Genomic DNA, 25,962 nt, shown 5'->3' with positions numbered 1-25,962 from the left:
TAGCATTTCCCTGATTTTTACAGATGAGAAAACTGAGGGCTAAACATTAGGAACTGGGAGTTCCCTGCCAGTCTACTGGTTAGGACTCAGATTAAAAAAAAAAAAAAAAAAAAGATCAAATAGTCAAAGCTGGAGTTTCCCAGTCCATCCAACTCCAAAGTCTATGTTCCTAATTACTGATGCACTGAGCTGAACAAGGCCACCTTGGAGCCTTGTTTATTATGCAAGTGTCTTTGTAAGAAAGAGTAAGGCAGAGTTTATGAAGAGTTTGGGCTTCTGCTGAATGATTTCAGGGAGGGAGTAGGGAAACAGGCAGGTTAGTAATTGGGTATCTCAGTAAATTTGATTTGGATGAGAGAGGAACAAAGACAAGCCAGGAAGGAAGTTATCCAATTATTAAAAGAAGGGGATTGTTAATCCTTTTGCAGTTGCAATGTGTCCTTGGGAGAAACGTTTTTTCTTGGTCTTGTGTGTGTAAACCACAGTCTAATTATTAGCAGGATTGATTTTGCTTTCTCAATCTCTTACTCTTGTTGTCCCAGTTTAATTCCTTGTTACCTCTCACCTAGATTGCTTTATTCTGGCTGTATCCTTTATACTGCAAACCAGTCACTTACCTAAAACACAAATACGATCACAAAAGCCTCAACTCAACTTGCAACGGTTCCCTATTCCCTACAGAGCATAATTAAAGCTTTTGGGAATGGCCCTTCGCCATAATCTAGCACCAGCCACCTCTATCTATTCTTGATACTCTCATATTGCCCTTTATACTCGATGGCCGAAGTTCTCGCGGTTATGGCAGACTCCACGTTGTTTCATCGCTCAGTGCCTTTGCTTGTGCTGATTTACCTGCAATTCCATTCCCAGCCTTCTCCACCTGAGTAATAGCCCTTCGTGCCTGTGTGCTAAGTCGCTTCAGTAGTGTTAGACTCTTTGTTACCCTATGGACTGTAGCCCACCAGAGTCCTCTGTCCATGGGATTCTCCAAGCCAGGAATACTGGAGCGGTTTGCCATTTCCTATGCGAGGGGATCTTCCCCACCCAGGTATTGAACCCACGTCTCTTTCCTGCATTGGCAGGCGGGTTAGCCCAACCGCCTTCAAAACAACTCAGGCATTAGAAAGCTCTCCTTGAATTCCCAGGTGGCCTTTGTAATGTAAACTGAGTTGCCTATAACATATAATCTTATCTGTGAATTGGTCCTTCTCTGTCTCTAGGTTGGAAATTCCTTGGGAGAAGAGGTTGCACCTCTGTAGCCTCTAGAGCCGGCAGGTGTCAGTGGAAGGGGGAGGAGTGTAGGGCTCTGTCTAAGGCGACAATAAGTGGAACCACGAATGGAGGCACAGCCTCGGACTGGAAAGAAAGGCTAGCCGCGTTGTGTACGATGAGGCTTCGTGAATGGATGACGAGAAAAAGAGAGGTGTAACTAACTTCTTGACCACAAAACACCTCACAATGAGTTGGGGAGAGGTAATGATAACGCACTGGGGAAGCGCTAGGAGAGAAGAATTACTTACAGGGCGGGGTAGGTGCCCCTTCTCCTTTTTCGGGAAGGAGACACTTAGTTGTGCAGACTTTTGGAAGACGAGCTACCTACCCCGGCCTTTAGTCTTAGGTCAGAAACGCTCCCCTCCACTCTCGCCCGAGAAGCCGCGCAGCAACTGCGTCTGCGCACGTCCTCAAGCCCGCCTTTTCCGGCCGGCTCCCGTGGGCGTGGCGGCGCTGGCAAGATGGCGGCGCCCGAGAATATGCTGTTTTCGGAGAAGCTGAGGTGAGCTGGTTTAGGAGAGATGAGCTGAGAGAAAAGGGGACGGAGCAGACCGAGGCTGGGCATGGAAGATGTGCAAGCATGAAGTAAAGGGGAGCTGGGCCAAGCACACGAGCCACCGCAGCACCTCTATCCTTTCCCTGGGCACGCCTGAATTACCAGTGGGCATCTGTGGGCTCAGGGAGGCGAGAAGGGGAGCAGAGGGGCATGGAGAAGACCTGCCGTGTGCGCATGGGATGGCGAGGCGGTGGTAAAGGCATGTTCTGTAATTAAAACACGGGAAGCAAGATTTCACTGTTGGAGTTCCTGTCACTGGGCGCGGAGGAGAAGGGAGCTCAGGCAGCGCTGCAGTTGCGGCCGCTGACGCTGGAGTGTGTGTCTTGTTTTTCCAGCCACAAAAAGTACAGGGCCGCCCTGAAGAAGGAGAAACGAAAGAAACGGCGACAGGAACTCGCTCGACTGAGAGACTCTGGTAATAGACTTACTTATCTTATTTTCTGTGTATTAAATTGCCCCCGCGACTCCCGTCCAAGTATTGTTATCTAATACATAGTTGCTTGTGGCCACGACCCCTCAAAAAGTTGTTAGACCCATATCAGAAACAGTGGTAAAAGTACTTACTCGAGGGGGAAGAAGTCATGGTGAATCAGTATTTATAAAGTATCTAATATTACAGGTGCAGGCATCATGAATTACAGCAGCTAGCACAGCCCTTGCACATAGTAAGTATTCGGCGAATATTTTTCTTTGTAAAACCAGCAGGATTCGAGGGGTTTAGACATTTTGCAAGTTTTTCTCAAACTACACTAACGTGAGAGACCCCTTGTTGATCTTATTTAAATACATACAGATGAAATTAATTATGAAACTTAACTTGGTTTTTGGTTTGGCCGCACTGCGTGGCATATGGGGTGTTAGTTCCCGCACCAGGGACGGACCTCATGTCCCCTGCAGTGGAAATGGGGAGTCTTAACCACTCGACCGCCCTCCCTATATCTACATTTATGTAATGTTAGGGATGATGGGAAACAGAGGCTCAGGACATTAATATGGTACTGAGTGGAGTTTGGAATGCTACTACTACTATTGCCATGTGGTTATTTATCACTTTTTCTTCCTATTAAAATACTGTGGGAACCTTCATCTGTACTGGCGGTGGTGTCATTTGGCCCTCACATGGCAGAATCTAATGTTTGTTTATTAAACCTACCTGTTTAATGACCTTAGTTGTAAAGTTATATAATAATAATAAATGCACATGGAAGCACTGAAATCACACAGGAGTACTGAGTTATAATGGTTGTCATATACATTAACCAAAATATGCCTAGTAAATTATCCTGGACAATTCTTGAAGTCCACAGACCATGGCCTCAAGGAACCAGGACTTTGGGGCCTTGAGAAAAATAGCCATAGAGGTTTTATTTATCATTAGAGTTGCCCAGAAACTGTTTGAGTAGCAATACTTGGGATATTTAGAATGAAAGGAACAGTGCATGGCCCTGCAGCCTGTATTACTATCTCTTTTTTAATTCAAAACTGGTCCCACTTGAGACAGGATAAAACATCAGGGATAAAAGGAGAAACAGGGTAGATTGGCATTTTTGATGCCCTTAGTAATTCCCCACCCTCCTTAAAGTTCTCGGTTTCCTTACTATGCTAACCTGTTTTCTTGTAACATGCCCCAACTTTTTAAAAGTCTTTCTCTTTTGTTTTACATACTTCAATTCCAATGTATTGCATTGATATTTTTTATTCCCTTTTAACTTTGTAAAGTGCATTTGGAGTGAGCCTCTATGAATAGGCAAGTGGATGTGTCCTTTGGCAGTTTAGTCAGTTGAAGGATGCAGCTCACTGGTCTGCTCATGATTATATATGGTTAGTGGCAGAGCCACAATGAAGCACTTGCCTCTGGATGACTGCTCCTGCTTTGGCCTACTCCAGCTCACAATTTTTTACTTAGTGGTGCTTCATGAATACTATGGTCAACCAAACACTGCAGTGGGTTGTAGCACACTTGGATGGCCAAACATTACCCAGAAGACTACAATATAGAAATATTCTGTAAGAATTGCTCTAGAGTGAATTGGCAAGTGATTGGTAGAAATTTCTGGATTATCAATCTATTACAGGTAGCTTCTTTAGCACCCAATTCTACTTGAAATAACCTGAAATAAGCTGCATTATCAGAAATTAAGGTAACACGAAGGAAAAAAGGAAGCTGGAAAACTGTAGAATGACTCCATATATACTTACATGTATAATACAGTTAGATACACACTTGCCCCTTAAACAGCGTGGGTTTTGAACTGCGCACGTTCACTTATATGTGGATTTTCTTCAGTAGTAAATACTGTTGTACTACATGGTCTGCAGTTGGGTGACTCCAAGGATGCAGAACTGCAGATATGGAAGAACTGTGAATGTGGAGGGGTGACTTTAAAGTTATACATGGATTTTCAACTGCATGTGCGGCCAGTGCCTGTAACCACTGCATCGTTCAGTGTTTCAGTACTGTAATTATCTAGGACTAGGTGAGCCTTTGGTTAGACCTGTACTTAATATGGGCTTCCCAGGTGGCTCAGACAGTAAAGAATCTGCCTGCAGTGTGGGAGACCCAGGCTCGATCCTGACTCAGGAAGATCCCTTTGAGAAGAGAATGGCTGCTCACTCCAGTATTCTTGCTTCGAGAATTCCAGGGACAGGGGAGCCTGTCGGGCTACAGTCCATGGGATCAAAAAGAGTTGGACACGACTGAGTGACTAACACTTTTCACTTTTTAAATACTTAATGTATTTAAAAGTATTTAATGTATTTAATGTATTAAAGTATTTAATGTATTTAAAAAGACAGTATCTTTTTCCTTTTAGCCTGAGATCTTCTGTTATAGTTCCTTAAGATCACTTCAGTTTTCCTCCTTTTTTTCTTCCCACAAATTTAAATTTTGACAGTAGACATCTATGATGTACAGTAGACATTATGAACCTTTTGTTTGTCAGTTGTTAACATTTTGCCTTACTTTCTCTGTATATAGATAGATAGACATATATGTACAAATTTTTTCTGAACCCTTTGCATGTCAGTTGCATATACATAGCCCTCACGCCTAAATACTTAAGCCTGCATCTCTTAAGAATAAGGCCGCAATACTAAACAAATAAAGGAATAGTAATTCAGCAATATGATATACAGACCATATGTAAACTTTCCCAGTTCAAGTTTGATTATTTTGAAAAGCTCAAGCCAGTTGTTTTGTGGAATGCCCTGCATTCTAGATTAGTACATCTTCTCCTGAGTAGCTTCAGGTACACTATGAAAAAATACTACACAACTGATGCTGTATAGCTCTCATTGCATACATCTGGGGGCCTCTCATGTCAAGTTGTCCCACTCCTAGTGATGTGAAGTGTGGTCAAAGTGTTGCCAATCAGATGGCTCCACTGTAATAGATATTCCCCCCTTTGTAATTAGTATTCATCTGTAGGCTGGTATTTTGAGATAGTGTAAATAAATATCCTCCTCCCAACAGTTAGTTCCTACAGTGGTGTACAGCAGTGAGGACTATTCTACTTAAGTCTTTCTACATGTTTCAGTTGCCATTCTTCTATAAAGATGGATATTCCCTCCCATATCTCACCATTTTAGGGGATATCAGTTTAATGTGTTAATCTACTACCATTATTGTTCTTTTCAGTGTTCACATTGTTCCAGTTTGGGTGGTTGGGGCCCTTTATTGTTAGAAAGTTTTAAAAAGAGGTTTGTACCATAATTGTAAAGATAAAAAATTGTATATAATTTTTTTTCTTGGAATTATTGACCAAGGCTTTGTAATACACGGATAGTGTCCTAAAACATTTACATTCCTTCAGGACTCTCACAGAAGGAGGAGGAAGAGGAGGCAGTGGCAGATGCTTTGACTGAAGAACAAGAAGAAGAAGAGAGGCTGTTGGAGAGAGAGAGGTCAGCACTGATTGAAGCTCTTTCTGCAAGCCCGGTTCTTTTACTTGAATATCCTAAGTCTTCACTAACTAGGACAGGTCTTCTTTACACAATCTTATATAAAATAGATCTTGTAAAATACCCTGGATAAGCTGTTTAAATCTCTACTTGATGGGCTGAAACAACATGTTGTCTTTAAAAATAGTTTTTTCACTCTTTTTGCTAATTTGTAAATGTTTTTTGAGAAAAAAATCCAGATAATTAGTAAGTGTAAACAGTAAAGAGACTTCAGTAAACTTCACATACCTAAAGATAGCCACTGTTAAGAAGGTAAGAAAGAAACTGTAGATGAAAAAAAATATATATATTTCTTTTGTGGGATGATATTTATACATATTTTTCTATAGATTGCTTTTTTCTGCTAAGTGTATAGGACATTTACTTCAGTGTTGATACAAAGATCTAATTCAACCATTTCAGTAGCAACACAGTATCCATTGTATGACTAGCATAATTTATTCCCTATTCATAATTTATAGTTCTCTACTGATGAATGTTTAGTTCTTGAAATAAATGTTGGTTACTGTTAAATCACATTCACTTACCATGGTACTATTAATTTACTCTCATTTACTATTTGTTATTTATTTACATTCAGGCTTTTTACTATTATTAAAAAAAGTTGCAGCGAGTATCCATGATTATATATCCTTGGTATTGTCCTATTATTTCCTTAGAAAAATGCCGAGAGGAAAAGTGCACATAAAATGCACTTTTATGCAGGTAGAAAGAGCATCCCGGTTTGCAGTTTCCCACCTTTCCAAGAGTGAATCAAGGTGCCCATCTCTCCATACTGTCAGTCACAATACGCATTATCAATTCTTAAAACTCCTATAGTAAAAAGTTATTTCTCATCTTTTCAAATGTACATTTTAAAAAACCTTTCATTAGAGTTCAGTTGATTTACAATGTTGCATTACTTTCTTCTGTATAGCAAAGTGAATCAGTTGTATGTATACTTACATCCACTCCTTTTTAAAATTCTTTTCCCATATATATATCATTACAGAGTATTGAGTAGAGTTCAGATATATTCTACTTAATTCGTAGGTTGAGTATCTTTTATATAATATCTATTTGTAGATTGCTTAAACCTTTCTCTTTGGGGATACATTTTTTTTGTTATGTAGGCAGTGTTATTACTTGATTAAGGATATTAATCCTATATCTGTCATGTGTGTGATATATATGTTTTCCGTTTGTCATCAGTCCTAACTTAGATTCTAGTGTTAGTTAATTAATTTGATTTCCATGTTGTCAATTTCATCATGGTATCTGGCCTTGGTGTCTGACTTTAAAAGGCCTTCCCCAGCACAAGATGACAAAAATATTCTGCTCTTTTTTTTTTTTTTTTTGGTATTTTTCAGGGAGTACTGTTTTGTTTTCTGGGCTTTTTTAAAAAGTAGTACACAGTAATAGGAATTTGCTTAATGCTACTCAACCGTACACTTAAATGGTAAGTCTTATGATATATATACTTTGCCACAACAAAAAATTTTAAAGGAAAAAAAACTTGATAGACCCTCTCCAGCTATTTAGTGTGTTCACTGGTAATGTTGCTTCTTTTCTTGTAATTAATTCCTATTACCTACCTAAGCACATAAGTAGGTGGAAGTATCAAAATGCTGGGGAAAAAAAAGGTAGTAGTGACGGGAAACATGGAGTTGAATTCAGCCAGATCTGCATTCCATTCTTGGCCCTGCTACTTACTAGCTGTGTTCAAGTTGCTGAATCTCTAAGCTTCGATTTCCTCACCCTAAATAGGAACATAAACAGGGACTTCCCTGGTGGTCCAGTAGTTAGGACTCCCTGGTTGGGGAACTGAGATCCCTCATGCTGCATGGCATAGCCAAAAAATATAATAATAATCATAGTACCTACTATGTAGAATTGAGCAGATTGAATGAGATTAATGAGGTGGTAAGTGTATAGTGCTTAACATAGTGTGAGCAGATAGGAGATGCTATAATAACTCTGGTTGTTCTTATTAGAGATTTCTGTTAAGATAAAGATAATATGTATAGTATGAAATAGGGAAGTCTTTTTTTTTTTGCTTCCCCATTAGGTGCTTCTTTTAGATCACATACATGTGTCTTTGTGTTCCATTAATATTTGTTTATTCCTGTAAGTGTTGCATAATACTTTACTGTTGAAAAGCAGGATAATTATTTGAAAATACTGCAGTTCATGAATCAGAGTTCTGCACACTGAAACATCTACATATACCCCATGACATACACAGAAACACTGGCATATGCAACATGCCAGTCTCTACCATGGCTAAAAGATAGGTTCCTGGAATCTGTAGTAGGAAATGGAATACTTTCTCCCATTGAGTATTTGAAATTGTGGTTGGGTCCCCAGACTAGACATAAAACCTTATTTAACTCCTGATGTCCCTGAAGTAATATAGTACAGTTTCTCATATTTCATTTTCCTTTAATAAATTCAGTGGGACAATATACAGTCAAGGTTTTTGAACACCAAATTGGCTAATAAACTTTTGAAATATAACCTGTCTTTAAGTTGGAAACTTGTGGTATTGGATATCTGAGATACCATTGTAATACAAGATCACTCTTTATAACTGGTCATTTCTAAGCATAAACTAGACACCAACTCATTTTTTTTTAACTCCTTGACATCTTTTATTTTAAAGACGTGATCACAATATAGTTCTCTTTTGCTTGAGGCAAACCAAGTCTTTGAACTGTAAAGAGTAGCAGTCCAAGGGTTTAGAGCAGAAGATGCCAGGTTTTTGTCATGCTACAATCCTGCATTTGGCACTTTCAAACTGCATGGAATAGGAAGGGTAATACTTTCTGAATATGAAAAGCTGGATGTTACTCACTTATTGGCACCTAAAGGTTCGTGACATTTGTATAGGAGACAGAGGTCAAGACCATCCCCAAGAAAAAGAAATGCAAAAAAGCAAAATGGCTGTCTGAGGAGGCCTTACAAATAGCTGTGAAAAGAAGAGAAGCGAAAAGCAAAGAAAAAAAGGAAAGATATACACATTTGAATGCAGAGTTCCAAAGAATAGCAAGAAGAGAAGAAAGCCTTCTTCAGCGATCAATGCAAAGAAATAGAGGAAAACAACAGAACAGGAAAGACTAGAGATCTCTTCAAGAAAATTAGAGATACCAAGGGAACATTTTATGCAAAGATGGGCTCAATAAAGGACAGAAATGGTATGGACCTAACAGAAGCAGAAGATATTAAGAAGAGGTGGCAAGAATACACAGAAGAACAATACAAAAAAAATCTTCACGACCCAGATAATCACGATAGTGTGATCACTCACCTAGAGCCAGACATCCTGGAATGTGAAGTCAAGTGGCCTTAGGAGTATCACTACGAACAAAGCTAGTGGAGGTGATGGAATTCCAGTTGAGCTATTTCAAATCCTAAAAGATGATGCTGTGAAAGTGCTATACTCAATATGTCAGCAAATTTGGAAAACTCAGCAGTGGCCACAGGACTGGAAAAGGTCAGTTTTCATTCCAATCCCAAAGAAAGGCAATGCTCAAACTACCACACAGTTGCACTCATCTCACACGTTAGTAAAGTAATGCTCAAAATTCTCCAAGCCAGGCTTCAGCAATACATGAACCGTGAACTTCCAGATGTTCAAGCTGGTTTTAGAAAAGGCAGAGGAACCAGAGATCAAATTGCCAACATTGGCTGGATCATTGAAAAAGCAAGAGAATTCCAGAAAAACATCTATTTCTGCTTTCTTGACTCTGCCAAAGCCTTTCACTGTGTGGATCACAAGAAACTGTGGAAAATTCTTCAAGAGATGGGAATACCAGACCACATGACCTGCCTCTTGAGAAACCTGTATGCAGGTCAGGAAGCAACAGTTAGAACTGGACATGGAACAACGCTGGGCTGGAAGAAGCAGAAGCTGGAATCAAGATTGCCAGGAGAAATGTCAATAACCTCAGATATGCAGATGACACCACCCTTATGGCAGAAAGTAAAGAGGAACTAAAGAGCCTCTTGATGAAAGTGAAAGAGGAGAGTGAAAAAGTTGGCTTAAAGCTCAACATTCAGAAAACGAAGATCATGGCATCCAGTCCCATCACTTCATGGCAAATAGATGGGGAAACAGTGGAAACAGTAGCTATTTTTTTGTGCTCCAAAATCACTGCAGATGGTGATTGCAGCCATGAAATTAAAAGATGCTTACTCCTTGGAAGGAAAGTTATGACCAACCTAGACAGCATATTAAAAAGCAGAGACATTACTGTGTCAACAAAGGTCCATCTAGTCAAGGCTATGGTTTTTCCCGTGGTCATGTATGGATGTGAGAGTAGGACTGTAAAGAAAGCTGAGCACTGAAGAATTGATGCTTTTGAACTGTGATGTTGGAGAAGACTCTTGAGAGTCCCTTGGACTGCAAGGAGATCCAACCAGTCCATCCTAAAGGAAATCAGTCCTGGTTGTTCATTGGAAGGACTGATGTTGAAGCTGAAACTCCAGTATTTTGGCCACCTGATGCGAAGAGCTGACTCATTTGAAAAGACCCTGATGTTTGGAAAGATCAAAGGCAGGAGGAGGAGGGGACGACAGGGGATAAGATGGTTGGATAGTATCACCGACTCAATGGACATGAGTTTGGATAAACTCCGAGAGTTGGTGATGGACAGGGAAGCCTGGTGTGCTGCGGTCATGGGGTTGCAAAGAGTCGGACAATGACTGAGCGACTGAACTGAAACATCACTGTGGCCAACCTAAAGAGAAAGCTAGAGTGTCATTGGTTTGTCTAAAGATGTTACAGTTAGGAAATGTAGAAGTAATGATTTTACACTGTTTCCCTCTAGGAGGATAGTTGCTAAAATGCAGTGCTTTTCCAGGATCACTACTCATGTATCCTGGTTCTCTTACCTCTACTTAACTGCTTTCTAGAAAATATCTTTCATGATACTTTCATCATTCACAAAATGTCATTTTACTTTCATATATGTGTGGATGTATTTGTGGATTAGCGCCCATTCCTTTTATTTGATCACATCATTACGTCAATAGGCAAAAATTACATGAGGAATGGTTGCTGCGGGAGCAGAAGGCACAAGAAGAGTTCAGAATAAAGAAGGAAAAGGAAGAGGCAGCTAGAAAACGGCAGGAAGAACAAGAGGTATGGTATTAATCAGATAACCAATTAACTAACTAGTTAACCAAAATGACTCTCAGTAAGAGTTACATACCTTGAACTTTAGAAACCAGATGTTAGGGCTTCCCTGGTGGTCCAGTGGCTAAGACTCTGTGCTCCCAATACAGGGGGCCTGGGTTTGGTCCTTGGTCAGGGAACTAGATCCTGCGTGCTGCAACTGAGAGCTGGTGCAGCCAAATAAAAAAGGGGGAGGGATGTTATACATTTTACCAATGTTAACATTTTTCATTTATTTGCCCCATATATCAAATGTTTTAAAAACGTGAGTCTGAAAAAAATTACCTTTCTTCTTTTTATTTTTCCCCTCTGTAAAGAGAAAGTTAAAGGAAGAATGGGAAGAACAGCAGAGAAAAGAGAGAGAAGAGGAGCAGCAGAAGCTACAGGAGAAGAAAGAAAGAGAGGTGATGCCTGTCACAGGAGGATAAACGCACTGCGTATCCTCTTAGTGGGTGGATGGGGTGGATGATGGGGTGGAAGAATAAGCTATAGGCATATCTGGGTTTGAGCTTGGTTTTTTCTTTAGAAAGAGTCATGTTTTTAGTTTAGATATACACTAGTATTTTCTTATGATGCTTTTCTCTGGGTGTTTGCTGTGGCAGATGCCTTAAATTAAGGGTTTTTTCCCCCAACTCTACCTATCTTATCCTGTATACTAGGGATTGGCCAGCTTTTTCTGTAAAGGGTCAGAGTAAATATTTCAGGCTTCATGGTCTGTATGGTCTCTGTTGAAAACATCCAACAGTGCCAGTGTCCCATGAAAGCAGCCATAGGTAACATGCAAATAAAGGGTTGTGGCCAAATTCCAATAAAACCTTATTGTTTTATTGATAAAAACAGGAAGCTGACCCCTGCTTTACACTTTGTACCATTCCACAGCAGACGGTGTTTTTCTGAGGTTTTGTTGTATATGGGTTGACTTAGTGAATATTATTTTTTATAGTTTCCACCTTTGTTTGATTCGTAAAAGACTTCACTACTTTGGACATGTCAGTAAGAACTAATAGATTGAAAGAAATCAGAAGCTCAAGTATTGAGAGATTAGGAAATATTTTTTGTTATTAAGTTTTGACTTCTTTTCTAACTTGTGCTCTAAAGACAGTTGTAAGTAACATCGTTGTTCACACGAAAAAAGAATCTTAAGGTATTTGTATATATCTGTATCTTCTAGGATTGTTTTTAAGGATTGCTTTGGTCTATTTTGCTGCTATTCCTTAACAGTGCATTTATTTCAAAGATATCACAGCTCATCTTTCCTTCACTGATTCATCAGGATGTATCTTTTCTGTGATATTGCTACATTTGAATAGCATAAAATTGGGTAATCACCTGCTGGTGGGAAAAATGCATTTGTTTACATCCTAGTCATAATGGGGTAGAAGCAACCTTTGTTTCTTGTGTCTCAAGCCATCAGTTAATTCCAGTGTAAATTTAAAAAACCCTTACTTGAGTACTGCTTTCCAGATGAGGCAAGATCATGCTAGGTTTTTAGGGGGCAGGAAAATCGTTTGGAGCTTGTCTTTTTTTTTTTTAGAGAGAGAGTAATAACTATTTTAACAGTGAAATGTTTTTAAATTGAGGTCTTTTCTGGCACCAGATAAAAGCTAAAGTTTTTGTTTCAAAGGAAGTCTGGTGAAACATAAGGAGAAGTGGGTAAAATGAAGTCAATTCTAAGCATATATAGAGGGATCTGCATTCTGAGTTTTCTGCTGTGAGCTAGATGCTTCTCTGGGATTGGAGATAGGGTAGCTACAAAGATCTGTATTCATTGCGTTCAGTTTCTTGATGGGGAAACTGAATGATAAGTAACCAAAAAGATCATTTTAGGTGCTTTAAGGTAATGGTATGTGGTATAAAGAAAGAAAGCAGGTCACATGATAGATTGATTGTGGTAGGAAACTACATCTTTCAATTGATTGCCTGTCAAGGAAGACTGCTCTGAGGAGGTGCCGATGTGTGAACTGACGGCTGAGTGTAGAGATCTTGGGGAGAAGGGTTCCAGGCAGAGGCAGGGAAGTCTGAGCCTGGAGCTGAAAGGAGGTTAGGGTGCCTAAATCCTAGAGACCAAAAAGAGGAGAGTGGCAGAGGTGGGCCCAAGTTCAGGAGGGTAGGCAGGGTCATTCATGTAAGGCCTCCTGGGTGGGAAGGAGGAGTTTGGATTTTACCTGAAGTGTCATGGGAAGCCATTAAAGGGTTTTGAAGCAGGGACTGACTTCATTTAGTTTATATCTTTACTTTTAACAGATCATTCTAACTTTTGTATAAAGAATAGCAGGTGGCAGTTGGGAGTGATGACTAAGGAAGCAAGAGTAGAACTGTTGTGACCAATTAGAAGGCTGTTGCTCCAAACAGGACATGATGGTGGTTTGGATGGCAGTTGATGCTTAATACAGAGAAGTACACAGATTTGTAATGAGTTGTGGCAGTTAGCGGAACTCTAGCTGGTAGGCTGAATGGGCAGGAAGGGGAAAGGAGGAGAGAATTCAAGCCATATGTTTTAAATTTGAGCATGTAGGCACATGGCAGCTCTGTTTGAGATGAGGCATTTAGATCGGTAAGGAGTAGGGAAGAGTAGAGTTCCATTTTGAGCACATTAAGTTACTAAGGACCCTTACATGGCCAGGTAGTTAATCAAATAAGCAGCTAGACATAAGTCTTTTATGTATTATTTTAAGGAGCTAGGGAAAAGTCTGTCAAACATAATTTAAAGCTTATTTAAATGCCAAGGAGGTCAACTTTTACTGGCATAGTGCAGAACTGTGATACTGCCTTATCAGAAAGTTTGAGATTTTTCATCAATCCCAGTTCCTACTGTTCATATCATAATGTAGCATCTGTTAAGTGTTTGTGATGTTTCAGCTACCATTGTCTTTTATGATATTCACTAGTACCTCACCTTAAAAACTAGAATGTGGAATATATGTTCAAATCTGCTAAATATTACTCTTACTGAAACTATTAGAAGACTATGTTTTGAAATGTTAGCTGTTTAATGTCCTAGTTGAATGAAGATTCTCAGCTGTATGTCTTTTGAAAGCTTTTCAGAAGATTGTGCTATAGAAAGCAAATTACAACCTGAAGCCTTTTGTGTGATGGGTTTTTTAAAATTGTTATACATGAGATTCTTAACCAGATAAACCAGATATGACTTACCTGACTTCGAGGTTTTCATTAGTCCTATGTTTGCACCATTTGTAGGAAGCTGTGCAGAAGATGCTGGAGCAGGCTGAAAATGAGGTATTTTCAAAACCTTTCATTAACAATTTGAGGCCAATGAACATTTCTTTAAAAACTCTACTTCCAGTAATGTTAATTTTGTGGTAAGTTACTTAGATCCCGTCTGAATGTGGGATTCACATCTGAGGCTCTGTAATTTGTACAACAGCAACAACAAAAGTGAATTGATGAACAAAAGCAAAAATCACCCCTGTGGACTGGACTTGTTTATAGTCCTTAAAGAATGTGTAATCAGCCTCACACATTTTTACACCCCAATGGATGTTTTAACTTGATTCAGAGTAAATCAAGGGATAGTTCCCTAACAAGTCCTTTGACTCTTTTCAGAATTGATGGACAGAAGGGAAACCTTGGTGAGTGCTCCTGGTAGCCGAGGCAATGCCTGATGCTAGACAGTGCCCAGGAGCCAGGAGAGACACATAGCCCCATCTCATGACAGTTGTTTGTAGAGTCTTGATTGTGTGGCACAACTTAAATGTGTATATTTTTACAGGAATCTGTTTTTATTTTTGACTGAAATATTTGAATACCTTTTAAACATTTAATTCTTTATGGATTTTTACATCAAATAAAGTCATGGTTATTTTCAACAGTTGGAAAATGGTGCCACATGGCAAAACCCAGAACCACCCATGGAATTAAGAGTAATGGAGAAAGATCGAGCTAATTGTCCATTCTACAGTAAAACAGGAGCGTGCAGATTCGGAGATCGGTAACCAATTTTGTTTTATTGTGTCAGAGTTAAGTGACTCAAAACATCAAGGTTTCCAAGTTCCCATTTGGAGAATGGCACGGGCTGGAGTTTGAAATGTTCATGTTCAGTCAGGCCTCTGCTATGTTCTTGCTGCTGCTCTAGTTCCCCAAGCTGAGTGTCCCCTGCTCCCTGACACCCTCTTCCCCACCCGCCCCGGGTAAGTTGGTCCAGTTCTTTGGCAGGGCTTCTTTTTCATTCCTCCCACAGCTGTCTGAGGACCTTTCACTTTTGTTTTCTTCCTGCGCTTGAATTGGTCCACATGGGCGAACTGGGATGAGGAAATCTATTTCAAAAGACTGGAGCCGCCTGGCTTTATTTTTTGAATGGCAAATACTGTGCATGAAGGAGGCTTTAAAAACTGGCATGCCCAAAGGGTTGTCTGTGAAAGATAGGATCTGAGTGAGTAGAGAAAAATTCTAGTGCACATTCTCAGTCTGCTCTGATCGAGGAACAGACACAGGGTTCAGCATCTGGCTTTAGTGGCTATAGCAGTGAGAAAGTTACTTAAGTCCTTAGTGCCTTAGATTCCTCATCTGTAAAGTGGATATTAAAAGTAGTACTCTCCAACCCCAAGGCAGTTGTGAGGCTGAAATGAGTGAATTCAGGGAAAGCAGGTTGACAGGTCAAATGTGGCAGGCCCGAGGCAAGCGCTGAGTGTTTGCTGATAATTTCTTTTTGTTACTGTTGCCATTATTCTCTGAGACCCTCTGGTTCCCTGCCTCTTTTGGATCAATGATTTTAAAACAGGACATTCACGTAGAAAACTAAGTGTTGATGTTTTGATTCATTTGGCAAATATTTAAATATCAACTATATGGCAGGCAATGATGATTTTTATAATTTGGCTTGTTTATGACTGAACAATTTAAAGTGGATAAATAATTCATAATGGTGAATAAATCCATCTGAGGCAAAATCTAATTATTACTTTTCATTCTGCAGAAGAAAAGATCTAATTATATCTTAGTGTCCTATTCATCATAAAAAGGGATATGAATTAGCAAATTCATATGTATTTAATGAGAAACTGTATGTTGTCTCTCGTGTTTATTTTATTCATAAAATTATACATGCTATGAGTTTTATTTCCTTCTTTGAAAATATGAACCTTCTCTAGCTTTCTCTTTCTTTTAAAATTTAAGCCATTACATCATTTTACAGTTTTTAAGAACAGTGGTTCTCAACCCTAGATTCCGACTAGAATCATCTAGAAGGCTTGAAAAAAATTACGTCTTATCTCAAATTGAGTAAATCAGAGTTTTTGAGACTTGGGCACCCTAATTTTTGAAATGTGCTCAGGTATTTGTAATATGCCCCAGGATTGAGAGTCACTGATGTAGGATTTGTGACTCCTTTTATGTTTTATAGTTGGAATGCTATATGCCCAGAATATCTGTGAAAGTATTCACAGAATCCAGTCAGTAGTGAAAGCCTCCTCTTGAGGATCTGGGCTCCTTAGGAAAAGGAAGAGAGAAAGACTTTATCCCCCTTCGTACCCTTAGAAACATTTCCCAAATGTATGTTTAATTTCATCAAAGTAGTAATGATGTGAAGGCTTGCAGTCATCGGATTCTGGATTCTTCTTCTGTTGGGCATAAGTGAGAGAAGGGAAGATGTTCTAAAGGGTTTCAGGAAATTGGTTGACAGGACTTAATTGTGAAAAGGGGAGTGGTCTGTCAGGTTCTCAAAACTCATCCCTGAGAGCCATTTCAAGGAAATATTGACAGTAGTCAGATTAGTTTGTGAAGATTTCTTAATATTTTCATAGGCATGTGACATTTCACCATCGCAACTATCAAAAAAAGTACTTTAAAAAGTATTGATTTGGATATTTTCATCACTCAGGTGATAAGTTGTGAAATAAGATTCCGTGAAACTAGCAGTTACAAAATCCAGTACCGTCCCTTCAAACAAAGATGCTGCTCCCCTTCCACAGAGAGCCCCAGTGTCTTGCTCAAGATCATACAACTGTCCTTCTCTGTTGAGGTCTGTCACATAAGCACACATTTGCATAACCGAAGCATCTCTTTGGTCGCTTTGTTTTTGTAGTTAGTATAGTATTCAATTCTAGAACCTTTCTAGAGTTGATTTTTCTTAGAGTCACAGCTTGGAGGGGAGCTCAGGTTTTTGTTTTTTGTTTTTTGGTCCTTAAAGAACATAATCACTGGTGAAAAGTAAAATTCTTTGACCAGAGTGGTTATTTAATACCTTACTTGTTTCCAAAAGTGGTTTAAAGAAGGCTCATAGTCTACTACACTGTTTAATAAAATAAATAGAAAGCAAGGAAAGGAGAAGTGCATTACTGTGAATGTACAGTACATTTAACTTTGGAGTTGTATCCATCCCACACAACAATGAGCTTTGTAGTTTTTACCAAAAAGGAAATGAGTGGGATCTCTGGAATGACAGATTTTCTAGGCATCAGAATCTAAATGTTTTCCCATAAAATACTGTATAAAGATACTGAGTAGGAAGGTGGACAGTAACTTTCATGGATATTTTATTAACAGATGCATATGTAATTTTCATGAGAATATTTCTCACAAAGACCTTCAGTAAATAATCAGAGCCTAACTTTAGTGTGTAACTTTATTCTATAAAGAACAAAGGTAGTGAGTGCCTGGAGTTCTCCCCTGAGAAGAGAAAAAGAGGCATAGTCAGTTCTACCTGAGGGGGCATTTGGAGACCCATGCCACTTATTGGCTGACCTTCCAGTTAAGGTAATGTCCAACTACCTGATTTTGTGGCAGTCTTACTTGATTCAAGGATCTGAATAATGGGTAAATAATAATAATTATTATTATTAATGGGCAAATAGCGTGGCCTAAACCAGGAGTCCCTAGACATGACTGACCTTAAGGACCACGTGTAGAGTTACTTTGAAAACATGGGTTCCCCACTCTTTGAGGTCTGAATAGATTGGTCTAGGGCAGGACCAAAGAAATCTCAGCTCTTCCCAGGTGATTCTAAGAATCACACGGGTTTGGGTACCACAGCTTTAGACTGCCTTCCCAAGTATCCCTTGTCTTAGCTGAATTTTCAGTATAAGCTGTAGAGCTAGCCTTAAATGCACTCATATTATATGGACTGTCTCCAGGCCAAGTGGGATTTTCCCCTACATGGGGACTTTGGCACTGTTCCAAAACTCACAAATGTTCATTTGACATCCTGGGTACTGGAGCCCAGTTCATTCAGATATAAGAATCCCATGAGGATTTTAACCTTGTTAAATTGGTTTCTCATTTAATTCTGTATGTGCTTCATACTTGTAAAATTCTGGTTCTGCTAACACTGCCAACCAGGTTGATTCCTTTTCTTTTTTCTGTGGGCACTTGTCCTTGGGAAGATGGATTTCATAACTAAGTCTTTGGCTGAATAATCTAGGAGAGTCCTTTGAAAACTAGAAAATTTCACATTAATGAGCACTGATTGCACATTTCTGAGTTGGGCATGTTATGTGCAAGGCATTCTTGTGCATTGTCTCAGCCAGGTGTACAGATGTATGTTACAGACAGTGGAAAGTAAACATGAGTTAAACATTCATTTCAGGGCCATTGTTTTTTTTTTCTAACACTTGGTTTGTTCTTCAACTTTTTTTTTCTTCAAGAGTTCTTGGGATTTTTTTCTAAAAATTTTGTTGTAATTTTTAAGCTAGAAATTTAATCAGGAAAATTTGATGTTTTGGAATCTTAAACTGTATTTTTTCCCCTCTTCATTTTATTTGAGGAGAAAGAATAAATAAGAAAGTAAACTCATATGAAAGATTTTTTTGTAAAAAATTACTCAGTTACAACCCGGTCTAATTTAAACTGAAAAGAAAATTGTTCTTCACAATGGTCAACCTCCTTCATAAAAGAGAAATTCCTTAACATTTAGCACATCATATAACACATAAGCAGTGGACTGTCGATTAGCTCAGATCTCTGGGATCTTCTTTCCCCAGCCAGGTAACTTGTGTGCTTTTCTAGGCCTCACTTTCCTTCTTTCAAAGTGGAGAAAATACTAGCCCTGGCTGTCTTAACAGGTTGCAAGGATCAGAGGAAATAATATAAAAATGCCATGAAAACTATGAACTGCATTCCATTTAGCTAAAACTCTTAGAATACTCTGTTCTCTAGGTGTTGGGTTTGTTGGTGACTGTATGGAATCAGGATTGCACTATTCTCACGTTGTCCTGAGTCCCACACATGGTGTCTCTGTGCCTGTCATCACTGTCTGTCATGCCCACGCAGCTCCTCTTTCCATGTGCTTCCATGTCTGTAAGGCTTTCTGAATTTCAGTAAAAGGCAGCTAAAATGACTCCTGAACTTGGAAATAATTCCCAACTATACATTTTAATGAGATCCAATACATAGGTCAGCTGTAGAACAGTTTTGTTAAGTGTTGATATTTAAAGTCTGAATGAGGTTTGTCATCTTACAGTTTAGTCAAGACAGCTAAGTTGCTCAAGTCTTTATCTCACAGTTTAATGCAGGTATCTTATGTGTAATTTCTCACCATTGGACTGCTGAAGTTTTTCCTTCATATGCAGGTGTTCACGTAAACATAATTTCCCGACATCGAGTCCCACCCTTCTTATTAAAAGCATGTTTACAACGTTTGGGATGGAGCAGTGCAGAAGGGACGACTATGACCCCGATGCAAGCCTGGAGTACAGCGAAGAGGAAACCTACCAGCAGTTCTTGGACTTTTATGATGACGTGCTCCCTGAGTTCAAGAATGTGGGAAAAGTGATCCAGTTTAAGGTGGGCACGAGCAGTGCACGTGAAGGAGGGAGTGGGAAAGCAAGGGTGCAGGCTCTGCCTCTATGTCATGTCCATGCATAAATATATATATTTTATGACACACATATATGGTGCTAATGGTAAAGAACCTACCTGTCAATGCAGGAGACATAAGAGATGTGGGTTCAATCCCTGGGTCAAGAAGATCCCCTGGAGGAGGGCATGGCAACCCACACCAGTATTCTTGCCTGGAATCCCATGGACAGGGGTGCCTGGCGGCCTACAGTCCATAGAGTCGCAGAGTCGGACAGACTGAAACGACTTAGCATGCATGCACATGTATATGTGCGCTGTGGGTATTGGGTCTATGTAGACAGGGGTGCCCATGTCTGGGTGTATTTGGAATGCGAAGGATTTGCCCAACCTCAGGAGAGTGCTGATCTATATGATGGAGGAGGGAGAACAGGATGGAAGGGCCTTAACTGGGTCTTTCATGTTTTATGTATTTAAACATGCTCAGTCAAAAATGGAAAATGTTAGTATTAAATCTGGGTGATGTATATAGGAGCTGATTACTAGTCTCTGTATTTTTTTTCTTTTTTTTAATAGTCTATTTTTATGCATGTGTGTAACATTTTATATCTTTGAACAAAAAAAGGATCAGGTAATTGCCTGCCACACTGCTATGTGCTGAAGTATGCCTTAAATAGATGTGAGCATGGGGTAGTATCTTAATTTTGAAATTTTTGATTGATAACATCTTATGGTAATGTCGGCCTGGACAGAAGTACGTATGATGACTGGAGGGCTTCTTTTCCTTACGTTTTTGTCTTTTTTTTAGTAAATCAGTTCTTCATTGCTCCTTAGGTCAGCTGCAACTTGGAACCTCATCTGAGGGGCAATGTGTATGTTCAGTATCAATCGTAAGTATTCTGAACATAAACATCTTCACATTTTGTCACAGTACAGTGTTGTGACTTACATTGACATGTGGGATTTTTTTCCCTGACTATATAGCTTTCATATGCATGGGGTTTGTTTTTTTTTTTTGGCTGCACTGAAGGGCATGCAGGATCTTAGTTCCCTAACCAGGGATCGAGCTTGTGCCCCATGCATTGGAAGCTCAGAGTCTTTAAACCACTGGAACAGGGAAGTCCCTGCATGGTATTTTTAAAAGTGTAAATATTAGGAGCTGATCTAGAAATACAGAAAAGATTAGAAAATTATATATTTGTATTTCATTCTTTGTATACTTAGAGTTTTTAATCTTTTGCAGTATAGTGAATTTTTTACTTATATAATTTTAATAATTAAAACACAAACTGAAAAGGGATAACCAGAATAGAGAACAGAAAAGGATAAATCAAAAGAGTGAGAAATTAAAGCCCCAAGTAATTTCAGTGTGCATTTTGCCTGCTAAGAGAGCAGCTAGTGTGTCATTTATGCTCGTCATGCTGTTTGCCTGCGCGGAGCCATGGCTAATGGGGTAAATTAACCATTGTAATAGGAAGGACAGCGATCTGAGCTGAGAAAGAACAGGCACTGACAGTGGAAAACACTTCTGCATTTTTAATGGTCCAGTCTTTTGGTTTAAGAAGCTTTGACTCAAGCTGGTTTCCATGTATCAGAATCTCTGAGAGGTTAGTTAGAAAAAAAAAAGGTTTCTGAATAAATTGTGAGCTTCAGGAGCTTGAATGCTATAATGAGGACTCCCTAGGTAGCACAGAAGCAGTGAGCTTGGTGGCCCTCTGGTAAACAAATAGAAGAGTTAGTTAACAATAGGATTAATCTACATATTAGAAAGTTACTCTATAAAGTTACATCCTTGTGGTTTAAAGGGAAGAAGAATGCCAAGCAGCCCTTTCTCTGTTTAATGGACGGTGGTACGCAGGACGACAGCTTCAGTGTGAATTCTGCCCAGTGACCCGATGGAAAATGGCAATTTGTGGTAAATACAACATGATATTTTTCCCCAACTGTTACACTGTCATATAAAGTGATATTCTTAGGGGGAGAGGGGAAAGCAACCTTTTAAAGGAGTGGAGATTAGCTTTTGCCTCACCTGGTAGATGAACAGAGACCACTATATAAAGTACATCACATTTTAGACCTGTAACCGACCTTGTGGGTCACTTTATGGATGCAGTGACTGGGGGCATGGTGTATAGGTGACAAGGTAAGTGCTCAAAGTCCTAGGCTCTGCAGGAAGCCTGAGAAGTTGTGTCTATGTTTTTTATTCATTGGGTCCTCACTTGAGCTGTTTTTTTTCCCCCATCTTTATCCCTAATGAACCTTGTCATCTTTGCCACCTAAAACATTACCTGTAACACTTCCTGCCTTATTGAAATACAAACTTTTGTGCCTTAGAGATTGATTATAGCTTTGGAACCTGGTCAGGGCACATTCAGTCTGACTGACTCATCAGATAGTGGCTGCCGAATCAGGAAATGAGTCAGTCTTTGAGTAGCTGGCAATTTTGAAGGGGTCATTCTGTTGTGATTTCTATCAAATAGGCTTAGCCAAACCATTTATTGTTGAAGTGCCCCGGAAGCTATGAGAGGAGCTGCCAGTGCCTTTGGGGGCCACTTCCCTTACCCTTTGCTTCACTTCGCTTTATACTCGCTTGCTTAAAACCTCCTATTTCAAAATCTGTAAATTTATAAAGTCTGAATCTTTGGCAAACCTGGTCTTAATGGATGCTGTCGCTTAAAAATCATGTGAAGCGGGAGGTGGGGCGCGGGGGAGGCATTTAGAATTCCTTTCTTTGGCAGGCCAGAAGAACCATTATACCTTAAAGACTTTGGGACTGAAAGAGATGGCTCTGTTTTCTCCATGAAGGCAGTTAACTTTGTCAGTTTCCAGGAATCCAGTGTGATTTCAGTGAGGTGCTTCTGAGTGTGACTAGTTAACTACTGAGCATTTTTTGTGTCTTTATTATTGGATTATTGGCCACTGTATATCATCTTTGGAGAGATGTCTGTTCAGATACTTTGCCCATTTTTCTTTTGTCTTTTTATTATTGAGTTGTAAGAGTTCTTTGATATGTTCTACAGACAGGTCCCTTATTGGAGATATGATTTGCAAATATTTTCTCCCATTATATAGATTGTCTTTTCACTTTGAAGGTGTCCTTTGAAGCACAAAAGTTTTTAATTTTGATGACTCCCAATTCATCTATTTTTTCTTTTTTTTTGCTTGTGCTTTGGTATCATATCTAAGAATCCATGTCAGCCCATGCCATGAAGATTTACTTGCATGTTTTCTTCCAAGAATGTATAGTTCCATAGCTTACGTTTAGGGCTCTGACCCATTTTGACTGACTTTCTGTATATAGTGTATGGTGTACAGTATTTCATGTTTAACTCTTTTACATATTTAGATCATTTACCACTTTTTCAAAAAAGTTTGAAAATCTTCAAGGGATCTCTAAACTATGCAAGTAGATTTCACTGTTGACAAAAGTCTTTCATATTAAAAGCACCTGATAAAGCATTAGGCCACTGTTTATCATCTTCTTGAGATGTAAGAAAATACAGGATCCTCTACTTACAACATGTTCTTTATTTTAGCCAGTGGTTCTGTCCTCCCACCACCGTGCCCTCAAAGCATGCTGCCACCAGGACTGCCGACCAGGGCTGCTTCTTCAGTGTTAGTTAGGGATCTGCATTGTCAGTCAGCAGAATGGTAAAACAATAGAAAAATAAATAATACGGTTGCCATTGGTTGGGTTGCACTCCACACCATATCCCAGTAGGGGAATGGGACATTCTGGTTAATTAAAAGTTCTGATGTATTACTTTTCACAGTGCCTTTTGTTAGAGCATTTAATATTTTTGAAATTCAGGGAACCCAAACTGTGAGGTCAAAGTATGTAAGGAGAAACTAGTCCTATCACAAGCGAACATCAGAAATGTACCTTGTGAAAATGATGTAGTGCCAGCAGTAAACCTGTTCCCTTGCTGTGCCATTGCAGGTTTATTTGAAATACAGCAGTGTCCCAGAGGGAAACACTGCAACTTCCTTCACGTGTTCAGAAATCCCAACAATGAGTTTTGGGAAGCGAATCGAGACATCTACCTATCTCCAGATCGGACTGGCTCCTCCTTTGGGAAGAGCTCAGAGAGGAGGGCGAGGCTGGGCCCCCACGACGACTACTACAGCAGGCCGAGGAGGAGGAGGAGGAGGAGGAGGAGGAGGAGCCCTGGGCTGGCCCACTCCTACAAGAGGAACGGGGAGGCCGACCGGAAGAGGAGGAGTAGTCACGGGGCCAAGAAATCTCACAAACACAGGTCCAGAAGCCGGGGAAGGCACAGTTCCCGAAGCAGAGGAAGAAAAAGGGACCGCAGCCGCGGACGGGGCAGCCGGAGCCATAGCCGCAGGAGCCGCAGCCAGAGCTCCTCCAGGTCCAGGAGCCGAGGCGGGAGGAGGTCAGGGAGCAGAGACTGAACTCTTCAGAGCCCCAAATCCAAATAAACTGTTTTTCAGTGATCATACACCTTATTTATTATGGCGGCTACATACTTGAATGGAGGGCTCTCAGCTCATGTGGCTTAGCAAGTCTGGCAAAACTGTATGTAGACTGGAACCCTGTTTTAAAATATTTTTATTCTCTGATAATCACAGTGTGTTTAGTATAGAGAACCTAGAAGACATAAAATGTATACAGCCCCAAAATTACTTAAAATCCTGACCCTTAAAGATAACCAGTTAACACTGCAGCGTTACTTTTAAGTCTTTTTTTCTGAGTATATGAGTGTGCACACATTTTTTTTACACAAAGATCATGGCTGTAGTTCACACCAAACATTCTTATTTCATCAAGCTCTAGTCTGCTTTACTCACTGCATAGTGTGGATCTATCTGTTTAAGTCATAATCCCTATTGTTGGATTTTTAAGTTATTTTAAATTTTGCACTATTAAAGAATACCATGCTGTAAACAGTCCTGTGGTGGATTTTCTTAAATACTTTAACCCATTTCTGATCATTGTCATAGTATAAATTATATTGAGAAAGTATTTCCAAATTGCCGTCCATAAAGACTACGAAAAATTTTATGCTGTCAACAATAAATTTTGCTGTTCCTATGCCAAGTTACTTTTCCAGTTTATTTTGCCAGTTTGGAAGGTTTTTTGGTTTACTTATCTCTGTACAGATAAGCTAAGCCAAATACTTCCTGTATTTAATGGGCATTCAGTTTGGTTGTTTGCCCCTTATTGTTGGATTTTTTACATGTTAATAGCTGAACAGCTTTTTACTTTAAAATTTACTTTCTTAAAGTACTAAAGAGTTAGTTGTTTCCCCACCCTCTCCCCCATAGTTTTCCATTAGGGCATTCATCTATTTTGTATTGTGTTACAGAGTTCATTGCTGAATATGCCAGATGCTAAAGCAATTCTGATAAAAAGTGCTCAGAGAAAACTTGTTGAAAAAAACATTAGGGAATTCCCTGGTGGTCCAGTGGTTAGGACCCCTAGCTCTCACAGCCAAGGGTTCGATTCCCTGGTTGGGAAACTAAAATCACACAAATTGTGCAGCACAGCCAAGAAAAAAAGAAAAATTGATTTGTTCCAAAATATAAATGCCTGGAAAATTATTGAAAAATTTCTGTAAGTATCTACAGGATTCACTCATACTGAACAGTTCTCACTAAATTCAAAATTTTTCAATCCTTTCCTAAATACAGATGAGATAATAATAAAATGTGGCATTCAAAGCTGAACATTCATTTTAATAGATCAAGAAGGAAAAAAGATGAACATCAGCTTGTTCTCAAGGTAACTGACTTTTCCCTCAAGTGACTGGGTCATTACTCTGTTAAATATCTATCAGTCTTTTGTGTATTCCTTTGAACTTAAACTTGTATTTTTTAAAATTTATAGTTTGATCACTATTTATGATTCAAAAATTGCAACTCTACATTGCCAGCGGCCTGTTTTCAGTGAAGAGATACCTGCATTGTTAGAGGCTCTTTAAATCTACACATACATTTTAAAAATTGCACACATCTTTTATTTTTAGCAGACTAGCTACTTCATTTGATATGGTAGTTGTTTCCTCCTTAAATATCCTTTTGATTATTTTCCTATAAAGATATTTTATTCCAGAAATCAGAGTATACTTTAAAAAAAACTCCACATTATTTTTATGTCACATTTCCTATCTGTAGTTAATAGGCAGCCCCTCAACTATCATGATAACCAAAGCTTTGCTTTGGTACTTATACTATGCAGTAATTTGCTTATACCCATCCATCTCAGCAAGTGTGCAAGTACCTCCAGTTTGTAGGGGAACTCCAGTTGAGT

At 39.4% G+C, this 25,962-nt stretch overlaps 1 protein-coding gene across 1 annotated transcript; it reads left to right on the top strand.

Annotated features, from left to right (window-relative positions):
- Positions 1–1,698: 1,698 nt before the first annotated feature.
- ZRSR2 (zinc finger CCCH-type, RNA binding motif and serine/arginine rich 2) lies at positions 1,699–24,750 on the top strand. The gene is made up of 11 exons (XM_005701066.3): positions 1,699–1,774; positions 2,164–2,243; positions 5,641–5,731; positions 10,802–10,910; positions 11,261–11,347; positions 14,142–14,180; positions 14,774–14,892; positions 19,466–19,679; positions 20,526–20,581; positions 21,497–21,606; positions 23,632–24,750. The coding sequence occupies exons 1-11, from the start codon at positions 1,734–1,736 to the stop codon at positions 24,102–24,104; spliced, it is 1,419 nt and encodes a 472-aa protein (XP_005701123.3). The 5' UTR covers positions 1,699–1,733; the 3' UTR covers positions 24,105–24,750.
- Positions 24,751–25,962: the final 1,212 nt, after the last annotated feature.

Source organism: Capra hircus, assembly GCF_001704415.2.
Source record: "Capra hircus breed San Clemente chromosome X unlocalized genomic scaffold, ASM170441v1, whole genome shotgun sequence".
Lineage (NCBI taxonomy): Eukaryota > Metazoa > Chordata > Mammalia > Artiodactyla > Bovidae > Capra > Capra hircus.
This window is presented reverse-complemented; position numbering and strand designations above follow the sequence as displayed.

What these genes read in the sequence shown, in the direction of transcription:
- ZRSR2 (XM_005701066.3), top strand. Translation starts at nt 1,734, where the DNA reads ATGGCGGCGCCCGAGAATATGCTGTTTTCGGAGAAGCTGAG. An exon ending in CTGTTTTCGGAGAAGCTGAG is followed by an intron (nt 1,775 to 2,163) that starts GTGAGCTGGTTT and finishes TTGTTTTTCCAG; the next exon opens with CCACAAAAAGTACAGGGCCG. An exon ending in AACGGCAGGAAGAACAAGAG is followed by an intron (nt 10,911 to 11,260) that starts GTATGGTATTAA and finishes CCCTCTGTAAAG; the next exon opens with AGAAAGTTAAAGGAAGAATG.